Source organism: Ptychodera flava, chromosome 8, assembly GCF_041260155.1.
Source record: "Ptychodera flava strain L36383 chromosome 8, AS_Pfla_20210202, whole genome shotgun sequence".
Classification (NCBI taxonomy): Eukaryota; Metazoa; Hemichordata; class Enteropneusta; family Ptychoderidae; genus Ptychodera; species Ptychodera flava.
The window spans coordinates 15846178-15864103 of NC_091935.1; the positions used below are offsets into that span (position 1 = coordinate 15846178).

Sequence of the window (17926 nt, forward strand, 5' to 3'; positions counted from 1 at the left end):
CTGGGTCTTGTAGTTTGTTATGTTCTGTGGATTTTGCTTGAGTGTGTGTTACAACACTATATTGATATGCTGTTCTTTTATTTGCATATTCCTGACTGGAATTTAAAATTTGAAGTTCTGAACACAGAAAAATTTTCGGTGCAAGATTTCAAATGAGAGAGATGTAGAAAGGCAATTCCAATAGAAAGCACTTTCAGGCTCCTAAGGGGACACACGATAGGTAATAGAACTAGTTTGTAGTAGTATTACAGAAGGGGGAATTTAATTCAAATTAAAGAGCACAACAGGGTGTATGAACGATTTAATGATCATCAATACACATAGTGAATGAAACTCCTCGCATTTGACCTCACATCCACTCATCTAAACAAACTTGGAATAGCAAAAATCTGCCCATGAAAAAATAGTTGGCACTTTAAAGCTATACAGTCACCTGTAATCTAAATAATACAGTCACCTGTAATCTAAATATACCCATATATGGTCAAAAGGGCGTTCCATGGTATTTAAAATGCACATGTGAGGGCGCTGTTTTTAAAAAGCGGCCACCCGCTTAAAATCTGTGATTGGTTAGATTTTCTCTTTCCATGGTAACTGTGGCAAAATTAGAACAGGTGACAGTATAACTTTGATCCCAAGCATGATATTGCAGAAGTAGGTGGTTGGAAGCTGAAGCTTTATGTAGTTTTTTGAACAAAAGTCAAAGCAAATGAATGGTTCCAGAACAAGCAACAATTCGATTCGTTTTAAGAAGTTATATAGTATACCACTTCCCTCTAACCACTGTTCCTCTTGGGGGACCGTGGTCCAACACACACACACACACAAAAACCCAAACAAATGAACATGTGGTGTAGAGGGTTTATGGTGAAAGTTGGCGAAGCACACTTGCGAAAACAGAAACTTACCTGAGGTCAACAGCTATAATTTGCCTAGTGAGGGCGCTATCCGCACCCGTGCCAAATTGCCCAGGGATGGGAGGGGATAATTCCCCTATACAGTTCACTAGTCTCTTCTTGTCTGACCTTTTCCTTGCTTAAAACTGGTCCATCCTTTGTTCGAAGGACATCGTTTATTGCTCTCCTTTTAATGCAAAGAAACAAAATTGGAGTCCAGGCGACTGAAATGCTGAACAAACTATATCCACAGTCACCTGTTTTCTAAAAATCCACTATGCGCCTACGTGCCCCATAGACGTGTGTACATATGCCTGAGAAGAAGAGAGTTCTTCTCAGGCATATGTACACACGTCTATGGGATACTTAGGCGCATATTGGATTTTTGAAAAAAAGGTGACCCTGGTAAAGATCATGAACACCTGTTCCTGTTGATTGTCTGTGATTTGAAACTCTCGGATCGCCCTGTTGACAATCTTGTAAATACCTTGCTAGGTGTCAGGTGCAGCCAACGAACAATGCACTTTTAAAAAGGGTCCTTACTATGATAAGATATATTGTGCATGACAAGTAATATGAACTGACTAATTTTAAGTCAAGAGGGCAATTAATTAGCTGTTCATAATTTGTCCTCCCACAGAAAACTTTTCGACTTACCCTCCCGCACTCATACTTCATTTTTACCCACTCCCCACTTATTTTGGCTGTTTCCCCTCCCACTGTGAATTTTTGAAGCTCCCCTGCCCTGTGGCGAAAAAACTTGCTATTTCCCCTGCGCTGGAAAAAATTCCCCTCAAAATTTTGTCATTCCATTTCAGACACGAAGCTACCCTACCCTGTGATGAAAAAAAAGTCGATTTTCCACTGCTTCGTGAAAAAAAAAATCCCCTGAAAATTGATGTGGGATCATTACGACAGGCTAAGTAGTCTGGGTAACCTTTAAAAGGTATAAGTACTTGCCCCTTGTCCCCAACCCTGAAGACACCATGGTTCAACTTCCCCTGTCCCCATTTTAATAGTAGCTTCCCCTCTCCTCGCCCTGTCCCCAGGACAATCAACCGATATCTACCCTGCCCGACAAAAAAACAGGTGCAGCCAACGGAGCTATTCATCGAAAAAGCTGTTCCAGGAGCAATTTTTGAGGGCAGGGGAAATTTTAATTTTGCTCGGGCAGGGGACATGTTTTTAGGTGGCAGGGGAGCAAATTTTAGGGTTTTTTTGTAGGGCAGGGCAGATATCGGTTAATTGTCCTGGGAACAGGGCTTGGCGAAAAACGAGGAGAGGGAAAGCTACTTTTAAAACAATGACAGGGGAAGTTGAGCCATGGTGTTTCCGGGGATTGGGACACAGGGCAAGTACTTATAACTTTTCATGTCTGCAGGGGAAATGGAATGACAAAATTTTGAGGAGAATTTTTTCCTTGGCAGGGGAAATCGGCAAGTGTTTTTCGCCACAGGGCAGGGGAGCTTAAAAAATTTACAGTGGGGAGGGGAAACAGGCAAAAATAAGTGGGGAGTGGGTAAAAATGAAGTTTGAGTGCGGGAGGGTAGGTCGAAAAATTTTTGGTGGGAGGGCAAATTATGAACAGCTAATTTAATTACCCTCTTGACTTAAAATTAGTCAGTCATATTGCTTGCCATACACAATATTCTTATCATAGTAAGGACCCCTTTAAAAGTGCATTGTTCGTTGGCTGCACCTGAAAAAACACTAAAATTTGCTCCCCTGTCACCTGACAATATGTCCCCTGCTCTGCAAAATTAAAATTTCCTTTTGCCCTCAAAAATTGCTGCCGGAATAGCTTTTTCGATGATAGCTCCGTTGGCTGCACCTGACGTGTGTCACCTATTGATAAACTTATCGCTTCATATAGTAGAAGTGCTTCGTTCTTTCACTTCCACGATCATCTTTTTTCCGTTGTCCATCTCTGTTCAAAACTATTTTGTTGATTTCGTTGTAGGTGGAGGGGGTCGACATTAAACTATGGCCCAAGAAGGCTGTACTCGACATTAATTGATGATGCCTGAAAGACACGATCTAACGACGCAGGGGCACAGTCAGGTCAACAGCTTATAACAGTAACTGAACCATCAAGCCAAATTTATGACAAAGATTTTATTCGGCGTAAACCAAATAACTGCACAAAACGTGAAAAACATAGAATCCATTTAATTTTTTTGCCGTGAAAATATTTGATCTGGATACTGGATTTAATGGTCAATTTCAAAACAACAAAATACTTTCAGCTGACAACAGTCTGTAGACTACTATAATATTAAGTGAAAATCTAAGTGCCTTCGACGTGACCATGATTTTTTAAACAGTATTTCTTATTCTACCAATGCCTGTTTTGGGCCTGTTGTATCGCGTCACAGACCTCATATCATGGGTCCGTTGAAATCTTTCCGTCAGTATGCATGTGTGGTTGTTTGGGTAGGTCATAGACAGTAGAGCCCCCGCCCCGTCTGTGGGTAGGCCAGCCTTTGCAGGCTTCAAGCTTACGATGATGATTACCGTATCACTTCCAGAGAAGGAAACCGGACAGATTGACATTGACTTGTAATGTTTGACCTGGGGCCACTACTCAGAAAACGTTGCATATGTATCTTCATAGGTTTCAAATTCACACAGTTCAAGATGTGAAGTGTCATGAAGAAAGCGATTGGTGTACACGTTAACAAACACGAACTTTGGATAATACTGACAAGTAAGTGCGTTTCCTAAAATATTACCTTCTCACATATAGTCATGTAGCAAGCTTATAGATCATGAAAAACTATATGCACAGAAACGAAATGTACCGGATAGGATTTTGAAAGTCGGGGCTTTCATCATGCTCTAAAACTACTCTAGCTTGAAAACCGTTTATCATGCATGTACAGCCATGTTTGGCTCGAAACACGAAACCCGATGCTGAGCAAGGCATGAAAGAATATTGTGTGTTTCCCTTTGGAAATACGACAAAAGAATGTAGGGTCGGGATTTAAAAAGGATAGGTCGGAATACCGGAAAGACAATTCTTCGTTTGCCCTAAGGGACCGAGCACAATTAACGGCAGGGGGAGGGGCCGGAAGAAAAAATGGGGGGCCACGAAAAAAATGAGTGTTCTTGGGGTGGGCCATGAAAATTCCAGGGAAGATTAGGGGTTGGCCACCAAAATTTCAACAACATGACAGACAGAGAATATTTTTCAGCATTTTTGTTCCTTCAAGTTGTTGAAGCTGGAGTTCCTTGTTAAACTTCTTGTAGCATGATGAAATACCAAGTCCTAAACCTCACAATGCAGTTGTCATGTGTAAAATGAGCAATATTATCATTGAAAACGGACTTGAGTTTGTTAAACTAACTTGGAGATGTGCAGTGAACACTGTCATCATTAAAAATAATTCATGTCTAAATCAATGCTTCAACTATAACAACTATAACAGCACTGAATGAACTTGTAGATTGTTTATAAGGTATTTGGTAATTTCATCATTCTTTGAGATTGAAATAGCACAACACAATACTGAAAAGTAGCTGTAGGTGTTACAAGTAGTAAAGCTTGAACATATGTTATTTTGTTTGTTTATTATTTATATATTTATTTGTTTATTATTTATTTCAAGAATGCAAAAATGTTGTTTTCACTAAAGCATATATTAAAAGTTATAAGGATGATATATATGTGTACAACTTTGTACCTATGTAATCTTCCTTTTTTGGGGAGGGGCCACAAAAATTTTGTTGCCGGTGATGGGGGGCCACTAAAATTTTTGCTGGTGTTAGGGGGTCTGTAAAAAATATATGCACCACATATTTTTTCCAGCCCCCTGCCGTTAATTGTGCTCGTTCCCTAAGTGACGTCTATTCCTTACAAGCGCCAACATGGCCGACAGAATATTATGTCCCTATAGGCAGGTATCTGAAGAGTTGGGTAGAGACATAAATTTTATATCCGATCTCCAAGAACGACTCACGTTTCTGTGGATACGCGGATTCAGCCGAACAGCACCACTGTCAAGGTGTGCCGTTCATAAGACGATAGTTTTACACAGCACGACGGGTTACCAGCTGTACACACAATTGCATATAGTCAGACGTGAAAAAAGCCGTCATGAAAATGCTTGGCGAAAGTTTCCTCGGAATGCTAACATAGAATAATTACAGGTGAAGCACATGGTCCGTCTATATGTGATGCTCATGCAGTTTTGTCTCCACCATTGTTCGAGCTTCGTACGCACATATGCTCCCGTTTATCAGTTGTCCGATTACAGACTCTTGAGTATATTGTTGAACGCGTTGTTATGAAAGGTCGACAGGCTTTGGTATCGAATATGCACGTTGCCGTCATACCTTGAGCGACCAATCATACAAAGTTAACGATATTGCGAATATCTTTCTCAAAGAATTATTTTTCCTATAGAAAGATTTTTCAATATTGTTTGTACGATTGCTTGGTACGACCAAGACTTGATCGTGCACTTCACCGGTGACAAGGTTCTTGCAGGTTGAATGATGGGAAAAAGCTCAGGCCTGAAATCGCTGGGAGAACAATAGCCATCATCAGCACTGTAATCATGTTTGGTGGCGACGCTGCATTACCATCATCTTTGACAGGTCCGATGACAATGTCTGAAAATTGAACGTAAATATATAAAGTTTCATAACATGTTAACTCTCTCGAGTTTTATTTTACTATCATGTCTCTGTTGAAAACGCCAAAATGTAAAAGTTCATACACAGATACAAGCAGCTTTGTCAAAGAGAGAGAGAGAGAGAGAGAGAGAGAGAGAGAGAGAGAGAGAGAGAGAGAGAGAGCCCACTGAAAAGGGTACTTCACGCTTACCTTCAAAAACTTTTATAATTCTGCTCTCTACAAGATATTCTCCTCTGATAACATAGTGTACACTGCATTCATATAGTCCCAAATCATCCTCACTGGCATTCAGAATAATTAACGAACCGTCTATGAGAAGGTCAACGTCATTGACGCCGTCCCCATCAAGGTCATACACGCCGGGAGAGTTGCTCAAATCCTTGCCGTCTTTCTTCCACAAAACGGGGTAGTCTTTGTAGTTACCCGTAACTTCGCATTTCAGGATCATGCTGTCATTTGGTCTGAGTAATTGGTCTCCGTTTGTGGTTATGTTGGGAACTGTGAACAAAAAAATTAAATTGACATCAGTGTAAAGTTGTGTAAAGTTGAATAATATGCGCTCAAGATCGTGCACGCACAACTATAACAATCACTCTTGATGTCGCTTTCCCTGTCATAATCTGCATTACAACCACCGTCACCATCAATTTTATCTTCGTAATGATTTTCACCATCGTTGCAATCATCATCATCATCATCATCATCATCATCATCATCATCATCATCATCATCATGTCACTATAGCAACATCATCATTGATTTAACCTTTACTCTTTATCAAGCTGCTTCTGCTTCTTGGTGTAGAATGCTCCTCGGAAACAAATCTTAGGACTCATTATTTTACAAAACTTTCTGGTCTACCGCTCGCGCTCGTGTGAGCTCACTTGGACGAAATGGCACGTGCACCGTTTTCCTTTTGTGAAAATCAAAGCGTCATCTTCCAAAAGATTGAACACAGGGATGGTGGCTATTTTGAGTTTCGATTATTATTGTTTTCTCTTGTGCCAAGATATGTACGGTGACACCGATTTTTGTTCTTTATTTTGAAAGAGAATGGCTGAAAATTTTACTACGTACTTGAAAACGATGCATAAATTCCAACTTTGATAAGTTTACAGACGCGTATGGTATTACCAATTGTGACATCCGCTAGAAATTTCCATCCAAATGAAGCAATGCCTCACCTATACAAAACCATGAACATCGGCTACAAAAGCTAGCACATATGAGACACTCACAAAATCATACATCAACCACTGGATCCATGTATCAACATTATATTAAAGTTCACAGTTGATATCTTTTAAGAAATTCAGAAGACTTTCTTGACGTAAAAACCTAACATCAAGTGCGACTCTGCTCTGCCCCAGTAAATTTGTGTGGTCGAATGTACCGCGAGAGACTCCCTAGGCTACTGGTAAAACGATTGTTGTCAGGGAGATACGTTTGTCAGATAGTCGCCTTAAGGTAGCTTTCCGCCTTTGTTTTGGTATTTTGAGTCAAAAACACGATTTTTCTTTTATCCCTGAAAAGTATTCCTATAATATTGATCTTCCTTGTGTGTAGAATATCTTGGTCGTGAAGTTCCTGTTTTTGGGTGAAATTTTGGAATAAAAATGTACGAGAGGCACAGGTGTACATTTTGGCGTTTGAGACTACCATTAAGTCTTGATTGACAAGGGATTACGCTAAGCAAGCAGCGTCACAGTATTCACATGCACTTAGACAACACCGCTGTGAAAATCCATTAATACCTACCGTTCACTGCGTGGGTCAAGACCATAGTGTGTACAGGCGTCGAAAGGTGGGTCTTACCGTTTTTCTCATAGGGGGGCCGCTCCCAAAAGATCACAATTTATCGACACAATCGGACAAGGTCAGACTTATGACATTGTTGACGGTACAATTTCAGATTACACAAATGGCCCACACACTAAATGTTTTATCTGGGACATTTTTGTGCTTTTGTAAAAGCACCAGGAGTGGTGGATAAGTTTCTTAATGTTAAACATCTTTGAAGAGGCTTTCCCGTATACATAAATGGTACGTTCCACTGGCGGCCTTAGTGACAGCGGGAACACTTGAATACCGCAACAGACACCCTTCACATCTTCAACATTCAAGCAACATTCGGCCTCTTTCGGCCGAAGTTTCGGCTTCTTTTGGCCCCAAGACATTTCGACACCCCCGTTACGATTTATTTTTTTCCCTTCAAACTTATTAGTAACTGACAGACCAGTCATATTCATTAGCGTGACCTTTGCGTTCTGACCAGTATGACTTTTACAGTGCCGTTTAGGCGCCGCTTTTCAAACTTTGACAGTGTCGGCGGCTATTGCTATTGAAAATGATATGAAACTCTTTTCTCACGGTTTTTCACCATGTTCTCACAAACTTTAAAGCATGTGAATGCTGACATTATACTTCTCAGTGTTTTGATTTGTAACATTTGGCACGAGTTCCCCAACCAAGTAGTGCCGAAACGTCTTTGGTCGCGTTGCCTAAACGTCTAGTTTGGGGTCGGAAATTGTGCGGCCGAAACGACATTGCGCCAAAAGGTCTAGAAACCCGACATTGTCCGTTCGATAAGAATACTAAGTGAGTTGAACAATTGATGAATAAAAATGAAATATCAGAAATCGCGGCACTGGAACTACTTGGGATTAGAAAATACAAGGTGGAAACAAATTGCATGGGCTTCAAGACAGCGACAGGAAATTTTCCCAAGGCAAAATACCTAGCGATGCAGAAATCACACGCCACAAAACAATAGCTGCTTTGGTTTGCAGACGTTTTGGCACAATGGCAGTGAACTGATAACGTCGAAGTCGTGTCAATCCCGCGGTCTCGTTTTTCCTTGTCCCATTTCGTCCGCGTTATTACCCATTATATTATAGCTTTGTCAATACCAGTGAATTTTGTGACGTCATATCCATACATTATTACTGATAATGTATTCCATTATTCAGCACTGCGGCCTCACAGCGAGCAAGGTTTTTTTTGGAAAACGAAAATAGGACTGCGCATTTAAAAAGAGGGGAAATATCGGATAAACCATGTAATACACAAAACTATAAATCTTGACAATGGTTCACAATATTGATAATAATGTCTTACTGTACGATTTATTACATTTTTTGAGTCCTCACGCACGCACTTGCCGTCTGTCTGTCTGGCGCTCAGCATGCAGTCCCCGTCGTACGCGTCCGATACGCTGGTTGTACTACTACGTTTGTTTACAACATGGTTCGCTTGGTATAGGTGAAACAGAACTCAGTACGTTTGCAACTCCTAGACGATACTGGGTTTGACACATGGCATATTATGTATGTCAGTGGCCATGTAAACGATGCAAGCGTGAAAGGCTACTCGAACCAGCCGTAAACGGGCCAACAACGGCAGCTAGCTGTCATCAACCTTGACCGGAAGTGTCTACGGAAATTACCAGGGAGCCATTCAAAGTCTCGGTCCAAGGTCAGCTACTACCAACAATCACATGACGACCGTGGACTCTCCGTTGATCTAACATCTCGGCCACCTAATTCTGATGCACTGACTGTAATCGGAGACAACTTTCATTCATCGTTTTTTTCTCCATGTCTGTGATTTTACCTTGCCTTGCAAGCTTGTTCTCGATATCGCGACGGTACCGAAACCCTCCAGTATGTTTGTCAACTGTACCTTTCAAGCACCCGTTTACGTCAAGTTCTGTCGTTCGCCGAAATAAAATAGCTCTTCTCAAGGAGCCATCGAAAATTAAATTTATAGAAACAGTTATTATTGAAATATAAACATTTGAATAACAATGTTGAACTCTGTTGATATCGTTTGCAATGAATGCTGTACTACTAGCGACATAATGATCGTGTTGATCAGCTGATACCATGGCATGCAGCTCGCTGATCATGCTGATGTCGATGCATGAACATTCCGTTTTCTTCATCTCTGGCATTTCACCGTGTCGATTTTTTGAATGGCATGATATTTAAAGGTGATGTTTCAAGTTTGATATAGACGGTAGGGATGCAGTTACTTTTCATTTCCCTCGAAAATACATCGTTTTTCAATTCAAAATGAACCGTGAAAGTGCTGGTCATTTTTTGTGCTGAACGTGCGTGTTCAGTGCAGTGCACTGTGCAGTGTGGAGTGCATGTAATATGACAGAGTCAGGGCCGATCATGCATGCTGGACGACGCTCACTGCGCTGGCTTCAAACTCAGTTAAAATTTCCTTTTTTATTCGTTTTCTACAACTACAAATTCACTGGCATTGCCAAACTATAAAATAATAGCAATAATGCACCCCTCCCGGCCCATAATGGACTCAAGCAAACTTTGCACTCCATAATGTACTCGGCTTCGCCTCGTACATTATGTCGTGCAAAGTTTGCTTTCGTCCATTATGAGCCGGAGGGGTGCATTATTGCTTAAATAATCCCGTACAATGCAACCACCCTACCACTAAATGAGAAACCGACCTTGACAAGGTAAAAACATACGTCGACTAACAAATGTTCATCGTACACCGGACGAATGTGAATCAAATGATTTTATGGGAATGGGACACGACAACATTGTTATCAGTTATCATTGCAGTAGCCAAAATGCTGCAGGACCGAAGACAAATTTCAATATGAATTTGACCGTCACAACGTAATAACGTAATCGCCCTGAGTTTTCATCAACATGTCATCATTGGTCGGTAAACCATTGAATGAGACGCTTACGGGCTAAGTACTTGAATACAGTGCAAAACACCATCCTAATCCTGAGATTTACATGTAATGAAGACGGGTCTGATATCATATTCGCCTGGAATCGATGGTACTCATGTTGGATACGAACAACAGCAGAGAGTTATCTATCTGTGACGTATGACGCTTGACGAGCGGTCTATCGCATGCAACTTGCGCTTGATGAAATGACGTACTTTTCTCTATGTTCATGTTTTCTCAACTTCTCTCCTTTGACTTTTATGCTGCCGACAGGAGATTGGTTCATTTTAGCATAAATGACTTCAGAAACGGTCTTCACCCACAGAAATGCTGTACAGAGTGAGGACTAGACTTGGTTCAAGTCGGTGAATTTTAAAAAAATTAAATCATTTATAATAGTTTCTCTTGTGTCTCTCCTATTTCGTATAAACCTATCCGGAATTTGGCAGCTCACGCCAGGTTTTCCCAGCGATTGAATGCGTCACGTTTGAGTCTGCGCAGTAGTGAGTTAGTTTCTGCCGGATTCACGGGTGAAACTCCGCTGTATAGCGTTCACTCCACTCATCGCGTTCACCCTACTCATCGCGTCCACTCACGCGCGCGTTTCACATGAAAGCAGAATACAAATCATTGCGTTCACTCCACTCAAACATTCACAAATCACAGACTTGAACCAAGTCTAAGTGAGGACGAACTATTGTCTCAGAAATGCTCGTAGTTTGATTAGTGTTAATCGGTTTTCAAGGCGCGTGAAGATCTAAAAAATGGCTGCTCACTGAATCCTTGGTTACTCTAACCGTAATGAATTACAGCATGGAGCTGTTCTTTTTTATCTCCATGATCACAGACACCGCAAATGTACATCCACATACAAACGCAGATATTTTTGTTGTCAGCCAATATTGTTTTCCCCTATATCACCCATCCACAGGCGTGATGTTTTCTGGGTAGTTTCCAGAAATTATATATTACGTTTCGACGTTCTCTTCCGTAACCTAATCATCAAGGTAAGAAACAGAATTATCCGGCCTGCCAAGAAAACTGCCCGTTCTAGTCGAAAATAAACACGAATCCTACAGTCAGTTACCTCGTTCGACGCGGAAGGCTCTCTACTGTCCAAAAAACACTCTCATGTCACGATAAAATGACAACTTTAGGAGAAATCTGCCGTGTTTTGACAAACTAGGCATTTCTGGCGTCCACAGTTGTAATAACGCAACTCATTATCATAATTGTAAGCCGTCCGCAACGCTGATTGGTCCGTGAGCAACGCCATCAACGGCATCAGACTGAGATTCACCACTTTCTATGTGCAGACACCGTCCATTATGATAATGAGTTGCGTTATTACAACGGTGGCCATCAGATACGCCGATGTTGTCAAAACGCGGCAGATTTCTTCGAAAGTTTTCATTTTATCGTGACACGAGTGTGTTTTTTGGACAGCCGAGATCCTTCCACATCTAACTAGGTAACTCAATGAAGGATTTGTGTTTATTTTTCGACTAGAACGTGCAGTTTTCTCGGCAGGCCGGATAATTCTGTTTCTTACCTTGGTGATTAGGCTACGGAAGAGAACGTCAAAACGTATAAACTACACTTATCACTACCCGGAAAACATCGCGCCTGTGCACCCATCGGGCTCGCTTGCATTCCGCAGCCGTGAGTCGTTTCCGAGGTCGAATCGAATGCTGCCATAAACTTACACTGTAGTGTACGCTTGTCATGGAGGTAATTAGTCCAAGCGCTCGTGTAGACGGCATCGAGATGCCGTAGCAGTTCCGACAGTTAGGTCGAACAGTTAATACTCTATTTAAACCTTACAACTAATCAGTCAACAGATTATGCATAATCCCTTCCCTGGAACTCCCCAACTTTAGCTACTGTGTAGATTGCGCTCTAAAAAGAGAACGACGCTCCCAAAATTCACCCTTTTTAGCCTCATTTCGACCGTTGACAATGATTTCAATGAGTGAATATACTGTTGAAGTTGAACACTTTGATTTCACTATCTGGTTTTAGTGTTTTGTCGGTTGAGTACATTGTTTATTGCCATTCAAAAGGAAAAAAACCGAACCAATTTACTAAATCGCCTTTTTCTCAGTTCGGCATTTTGTCACATTGCAGCACGTTCAAAAGAGTTTAACTCGAGAACGCGTGAACGGAAGTTCACCAGATTTTCACAGACGTTTGTCAAGTAGGTTGTCTCCAAAACCGTGTCTCAGTTTCTTTATGAAGATTTTTAAAGTCGAGTTATTGCTGCTTAATTAGGCGGCATTGTAAGACTAATCGGTGGATAAACTTTGACTCAACGATATGAAAAAACTAAGGCCTTTTTCAAAAATCTGAGACACGGTTTTGTAGCCAGTATTCTGAAGACCAATTGCCCGTTAACACCTAAACAATAGCCCCTCTCCGCTCAGACTTAAACTTTTTTACGTGAGACCACCCATTTTCTTTACACTTTCACTAAGATCTTCAAAAAAATTCATCGCACACTAATTTTCTTGATAAAACAAAAATATTCGTAGAAATAGCTTTCAGGTGATACTTGGGTAAAAGTACACATCTTGATGGCAAAATTCACGTTTGAAAATAGGTCGTCGCAAAGGCGGAAAGCTACCTTAAAACGTACCTGTATAGACTACTATTTCCACCGCGGCTTTGTACGTTGCTCCTGCAGCTGGCCTACTGTTTTCACACCTGTAATTCCCGGAATCCAAAGATTCATCGACGCTGCGAATTTCCAGCGTCTTTGTGGTAGCCAAATCGCCACTATTGTCTAGGATCTGGTACTTGTTGCCGGGAGACAACGGGACGCCGTTTAAATACCATGACAGCAGAGGTTCAGGATCGCCACTGTCGAAATCCACTCGGCAAGTCAGCGTGATGGGGTTTCCTTGCTTAACTAGCACCAAACCACTTGGTGAAATGCTTATATCTGAAGTTACACAAAATAAAAATAATTAATTTGAGTGACCTAGTGCTAAAAGTGGTGGCAAAACATGAAAATTAGTGAACCACGAAGGAAGACACTGTTAACGACCGTGAGCTTCATAAGTCCAGTGTTGGATTAGTAATTCTGAAATGGAAATATAATCTTATAATCTTAAAACTACTGCTCTTGACGTACACGAAAATATACACAATTATACAGGAGCTTTGTCAATGCCAGAGAATTTGGTGACGTCACCCCTTAGATAACTACTGATAATGTATCCGATTATCTAGTATTGTGCCCCAGATATTTCCTACATCTACAAAGTCCCTGACATTAATCGCCAAAACACCCCATAACGGGACTCAAACAAATTTTGCACTCAATGATACTCGGCTTCGCCTTTGACATTATGTTATGCAAAGTTTCCTTTCTTCCATTATAGTTCGGTAGGGGGTATATTATTGCAGAAATAAGACCAATATTTCTGTATTTGATTATGTCCTGTATTTATTGCATAAGTGTGTGTACTTAGGTTGACAAGCTGATGTGTCTGCAAGTCATTCACCATATATTATAAGCGAAAAATAAACTGATACCAACACCTATTAAATTTTGTAGCTGCAGTAACAACATTAATGGAAACTCTGTTAGATTTGGCACATACCTGTTCAGCTATCTATCTATCTATCTATCTATCTATCTATCTATCTATCTATCTATCTATCAATCTAATTCTCTTTCATCCATCCGTCTATCCATCAATTTATCCATAAATGCATGTAGATAGATAGATAGATAGATACTACATACATACTGCATACATACATACATACATACATACATACATACATACCTACATACATACATACACACATACATACATACATACGTATGTACGAACGTACATACGTACGTACGTACGTACGTACGTACATACATACATACATACATACATACATACATACATACATACATACATACATACGTACGTACGTACGTACGTACATACATACATACATACATACACACACATACGTACGTACGTACGTACGTACATACATACATACATACATACATACATACATACATACATACATACATACATACATACATACATACATACATACATACATACATACATACATACATACACAGAGAGAGGGGAGATGGAGGAAGAGCGTGAAGGGTTTTTGGGCTATAAACAAAAATTCAAGGTATTAATTTCACATGTTCCTTGATTCCAAACGTATACTTACCAGAAATCACCTGCACAGGTAAGATGAGTATACACAAAAGGACGGCAAGAAACGTCACAGTCATTGTCATGATATGAGACTGTTGACAGGCCATTTACTTTCCGTTGACAGTGTCCTTAACTGAAAGTAAGATAATGATAGAAGCTGACAAAGATCGCAAGAGACGTATTTCTCAACTTAGCGATGTTCAATATAACGTGAACTTTATGGCAGTGGTATAGGCTTCAACTATTTCGAGTCCTACACATTACAGCCGCGTGCGAATGATGTCGTAAGTTAATCATTAACAAGAGAAGAGATGTTACCAGGGGGAGTTGGTGATGAATAGAGTTCGTTGGCAATGCAATAAAACGTTGGTGTTTTGAATTTTAAATGTCATATGGATGTACCGACACTCGTTGCTAATTAAAGCTATATGGGAACAATAGAATTGGAATTTAACACACGCTCTATAAAATAATGATATATTTCTATAACACATACACATACACACACACACACACTCTCTCTCTCTCTCGCTCTCTGTTTGTCTCTCCTTACCCATCTATGTACCTATATATCTAATATGTATGTCTGCCTGCCTGTCTGTCCGTCGGTCTATCCATTACTTCATCTATCCGTCTATCGATCTAGTATCGATCTATGATCTCTCTGTCTACCTATCTCTCTATCCATCAACCTTCCATCCATCTATTCATATCTATTTACCGAGTCCCTTGCCTGCCCAATAGTGAACAGCTTCAACGCAGAATGACATTATGTCATTTTCTCTTGTCCCTTCTGTTTTTCCATCTGTTTGTCACACAAGAAAACTTTTTATTCCTTCCTTCCGAATGAAAAAAAAGAATTTTCATGATTGCGCAATAGTGGGACAGGCATGTGATTTCCTAGACATAAGTGTCAGATTAGTGGTTTCATAAGGTTTAGGATTTGACGAGAGCGAAAACTGCGTCATATTTTTCACAAACATACACCAGGTAGAGATGGTTCAATAAAACTAGTCCACGCCTCCCACGCATGCCCACTTCCTTGTCTCCATTATAGGTGTGACAAATACCGCCATTATCCTTCAGCTGATGTCGATAAATGCTCGATAACAAAGACATTTTCCGCGAGAAAAATAAAATTGTTTAATTTGAATTTCCATAACGTGTAACGATTAAAAGCAAACGAAGATTATGACAAAAATGATGAACAATTTTATATCGGAAGAATCAACTTTCAGCCCAGCGCGCGCAGACGTTTAACGAACTGAACGACTTTCGCTATTCAAACACTATAGGCCATTATGGAAATTAACTGCCGTGTGCGCGTGGAGGGACTGTAGTTTTATGCGTTGTTGAGTACCCATGTCACTGGGCACTGTGCCATCAATTTTGTTTCAGCAAATACTTTACATTTTCACATTTACTCTGGTTGAAAAAGCTACCAATTGTATGTCACCTGTCTGTGAATTACAAAAGTAGTGAGTGGTTGTTTACCATTTTGTTCGTTTGCAGCTAGCGAGCGTGATAAAAATTGCAATTCTACGGACCCCCCCCCCCCTCCCCATACAAGTTTGAGAAGAAAAACTGAGCACTTTCAGATCTGGATAGTATGTGTGACACACAAATGGCATTTAATATAAGTAGACGGGCCTAATAATTGAGGTTGTTAGTGTGGTAAAATGTGGCCAGGCATTCTGCTAAAATAGGAATTAGGTCAGGCTCAATGGCATTGCGAAGAAATGGCTTTTCATACACTGAAAAATAGGTTGCAATACTCTTTTAATTTTTCATGAATACTGTTGTTTGTCCCCTGTTTGTCCTTTAATGATTTCGAAACACTTCAGTGATTCCCTATTAGAAAGCAACAGCTTTTCTTTTTTTAAGTTGTTGCATGTAAGTTCGAATCTACCGATCGGCGACGCGACCCTTCCTCCTTATTGCAGAATTCCAGTGTGACGTTTGTGACCGTGTCAGAACGATAAGCTATGAAAAGTCAAAAATAGTGCAGAGAAAGAAACGAAATCGGAGGGAAGGGAGTATTCGTGTGTTGCTTGATTCTTCGAGCTATGGTGGTCGACTCAATGATGCCATGTGCTGCGATGGCTGGCAACTGTGAGTCCTACGATTAGCGGCTGCCACTATGCGACGTGTGGTGAAGGTTCACTCATCAGGGGCAGACGCGCATTTCCTCGGACTGCCTTTGTCTATTTGCTTCGGATCGGCTTGAATAGATTGACGGAATGCGGTTTTTTATCCTTATGCCGCGTAAAACTAGCCTTGTTTACGCGACATACAGCCAAACAAAAGAAATATACGCCCACCGTCCCCGGGCCACAGACTGTAGTTGCGTGCCCTAAATGTTGATTAAATACATCACATATGACATACTTCATTTTCATTGAATACCCATCGTTCTGGGAGCATGTTTGACAATCGTCCTAGGATATATTTAATCCAAGGCACATTTCTATCCATTTAGCCTATAATGATAGCTAACATATATTGAGGACTATAGGCTATATTACCTCTAAGCCTAAATAGGGGTCTACACTACAAATAGAATTTAGAAATTTACATCCAAAATAAGTCCTGTCTCGTTAAGACGAATATTCAACGAACGTTACGAATAAAATGTAGTCGTGAAAGACATTCATGCAGCTGGAGAGTGTAAAGTCACTTTATGCCACATGAGTGTCGACTTTAATGTCAATCGTTTAATGGCGTGGAGACATCTAGAAACAATACCAAGCTGTATAACTGTTCCGTATTACATTGAATCGGGTTGACCCTTTGGCTGAGTTCACGCAATGATCTCTTAGCCAACGTTCGTTTTATTTCAGCGGACAATCAAAGCAGAATTGAAAACCACTCACCTTGTACAAAATTTGCAGCCCCTTTGCATCACTGTACACGGCGACATTGCAATCTTGACAGTTTGTTTTCTCTGTTTTTTTCAAATGCCGAAGTCATAAGTGAAATCGTTAACAGACGTACCTGGCATTGTTATGCAAACAATTCCTGCAGGTGACACTTTCACTTCCGGGTCATCCTGTCGTTGGCTCTATATGGTGAAGATTGCACCGGGCTATTTAGGGCTTCTAATCGACAAATTTAATTTTACGACATACATTAAAAAGCAGTAAGTAATGATTTATAATATAGGTATATTGTTCCAGAGAAAAACAAGACAGAGAGAGCTAGCGATGATAGGGAGATGACCGACACATTGGCGATTTTGGTTGTATGTAGGTATCCACATCACACGGTTTAGGCCAATCGAGTGGTTAGGCTTACACATGTGACTCTACTACATTGATAATGATTTATTTCACCAGAAAAAATGTGTCAACATTACTGGTGGGGACCAGGGAAGTAGTTCTAGTGGAACTAATCAAGTCCCTGGCCCTGAATTCATACAAATTATGATATCAAAGTAATATAGTTTGCCATCTTTTTCAAGAAGTACGTTTTAAATTTCAACAGCGAGGTGATA

General features: G+C 40.5%; 1 protein-coding gene across 1 annotated transcript; it reads right to left on the minus strand.

The window, feature by feature from the left end:
- Positions 1–5361: 5361 nt before the first annotated feature.
- LOC139139537 (contactin-5-like) lies at positions 5362–17436 on the minus strand. Its single transcript, XM_070708449.1, has 5 exons — positions 17307–17436; positions 14447–14566; positions 12885–13190; positions 5725–6033; positions 5362–5510 (listed from the first exon to the last, which is right to left on the minus strand). Exons 2-5 carry the CDS (start codon positions 14538–14540, stop codon positions 5362–5364), a joined length of 858 nt encoding a protein of 285 aa, XP_070564550.1. The 5' UTR covers positions 14541–14566; positions 17307–17436.
- Between the last annotated feature and the right edge of the window lie 490 nt (positions 17437–17926).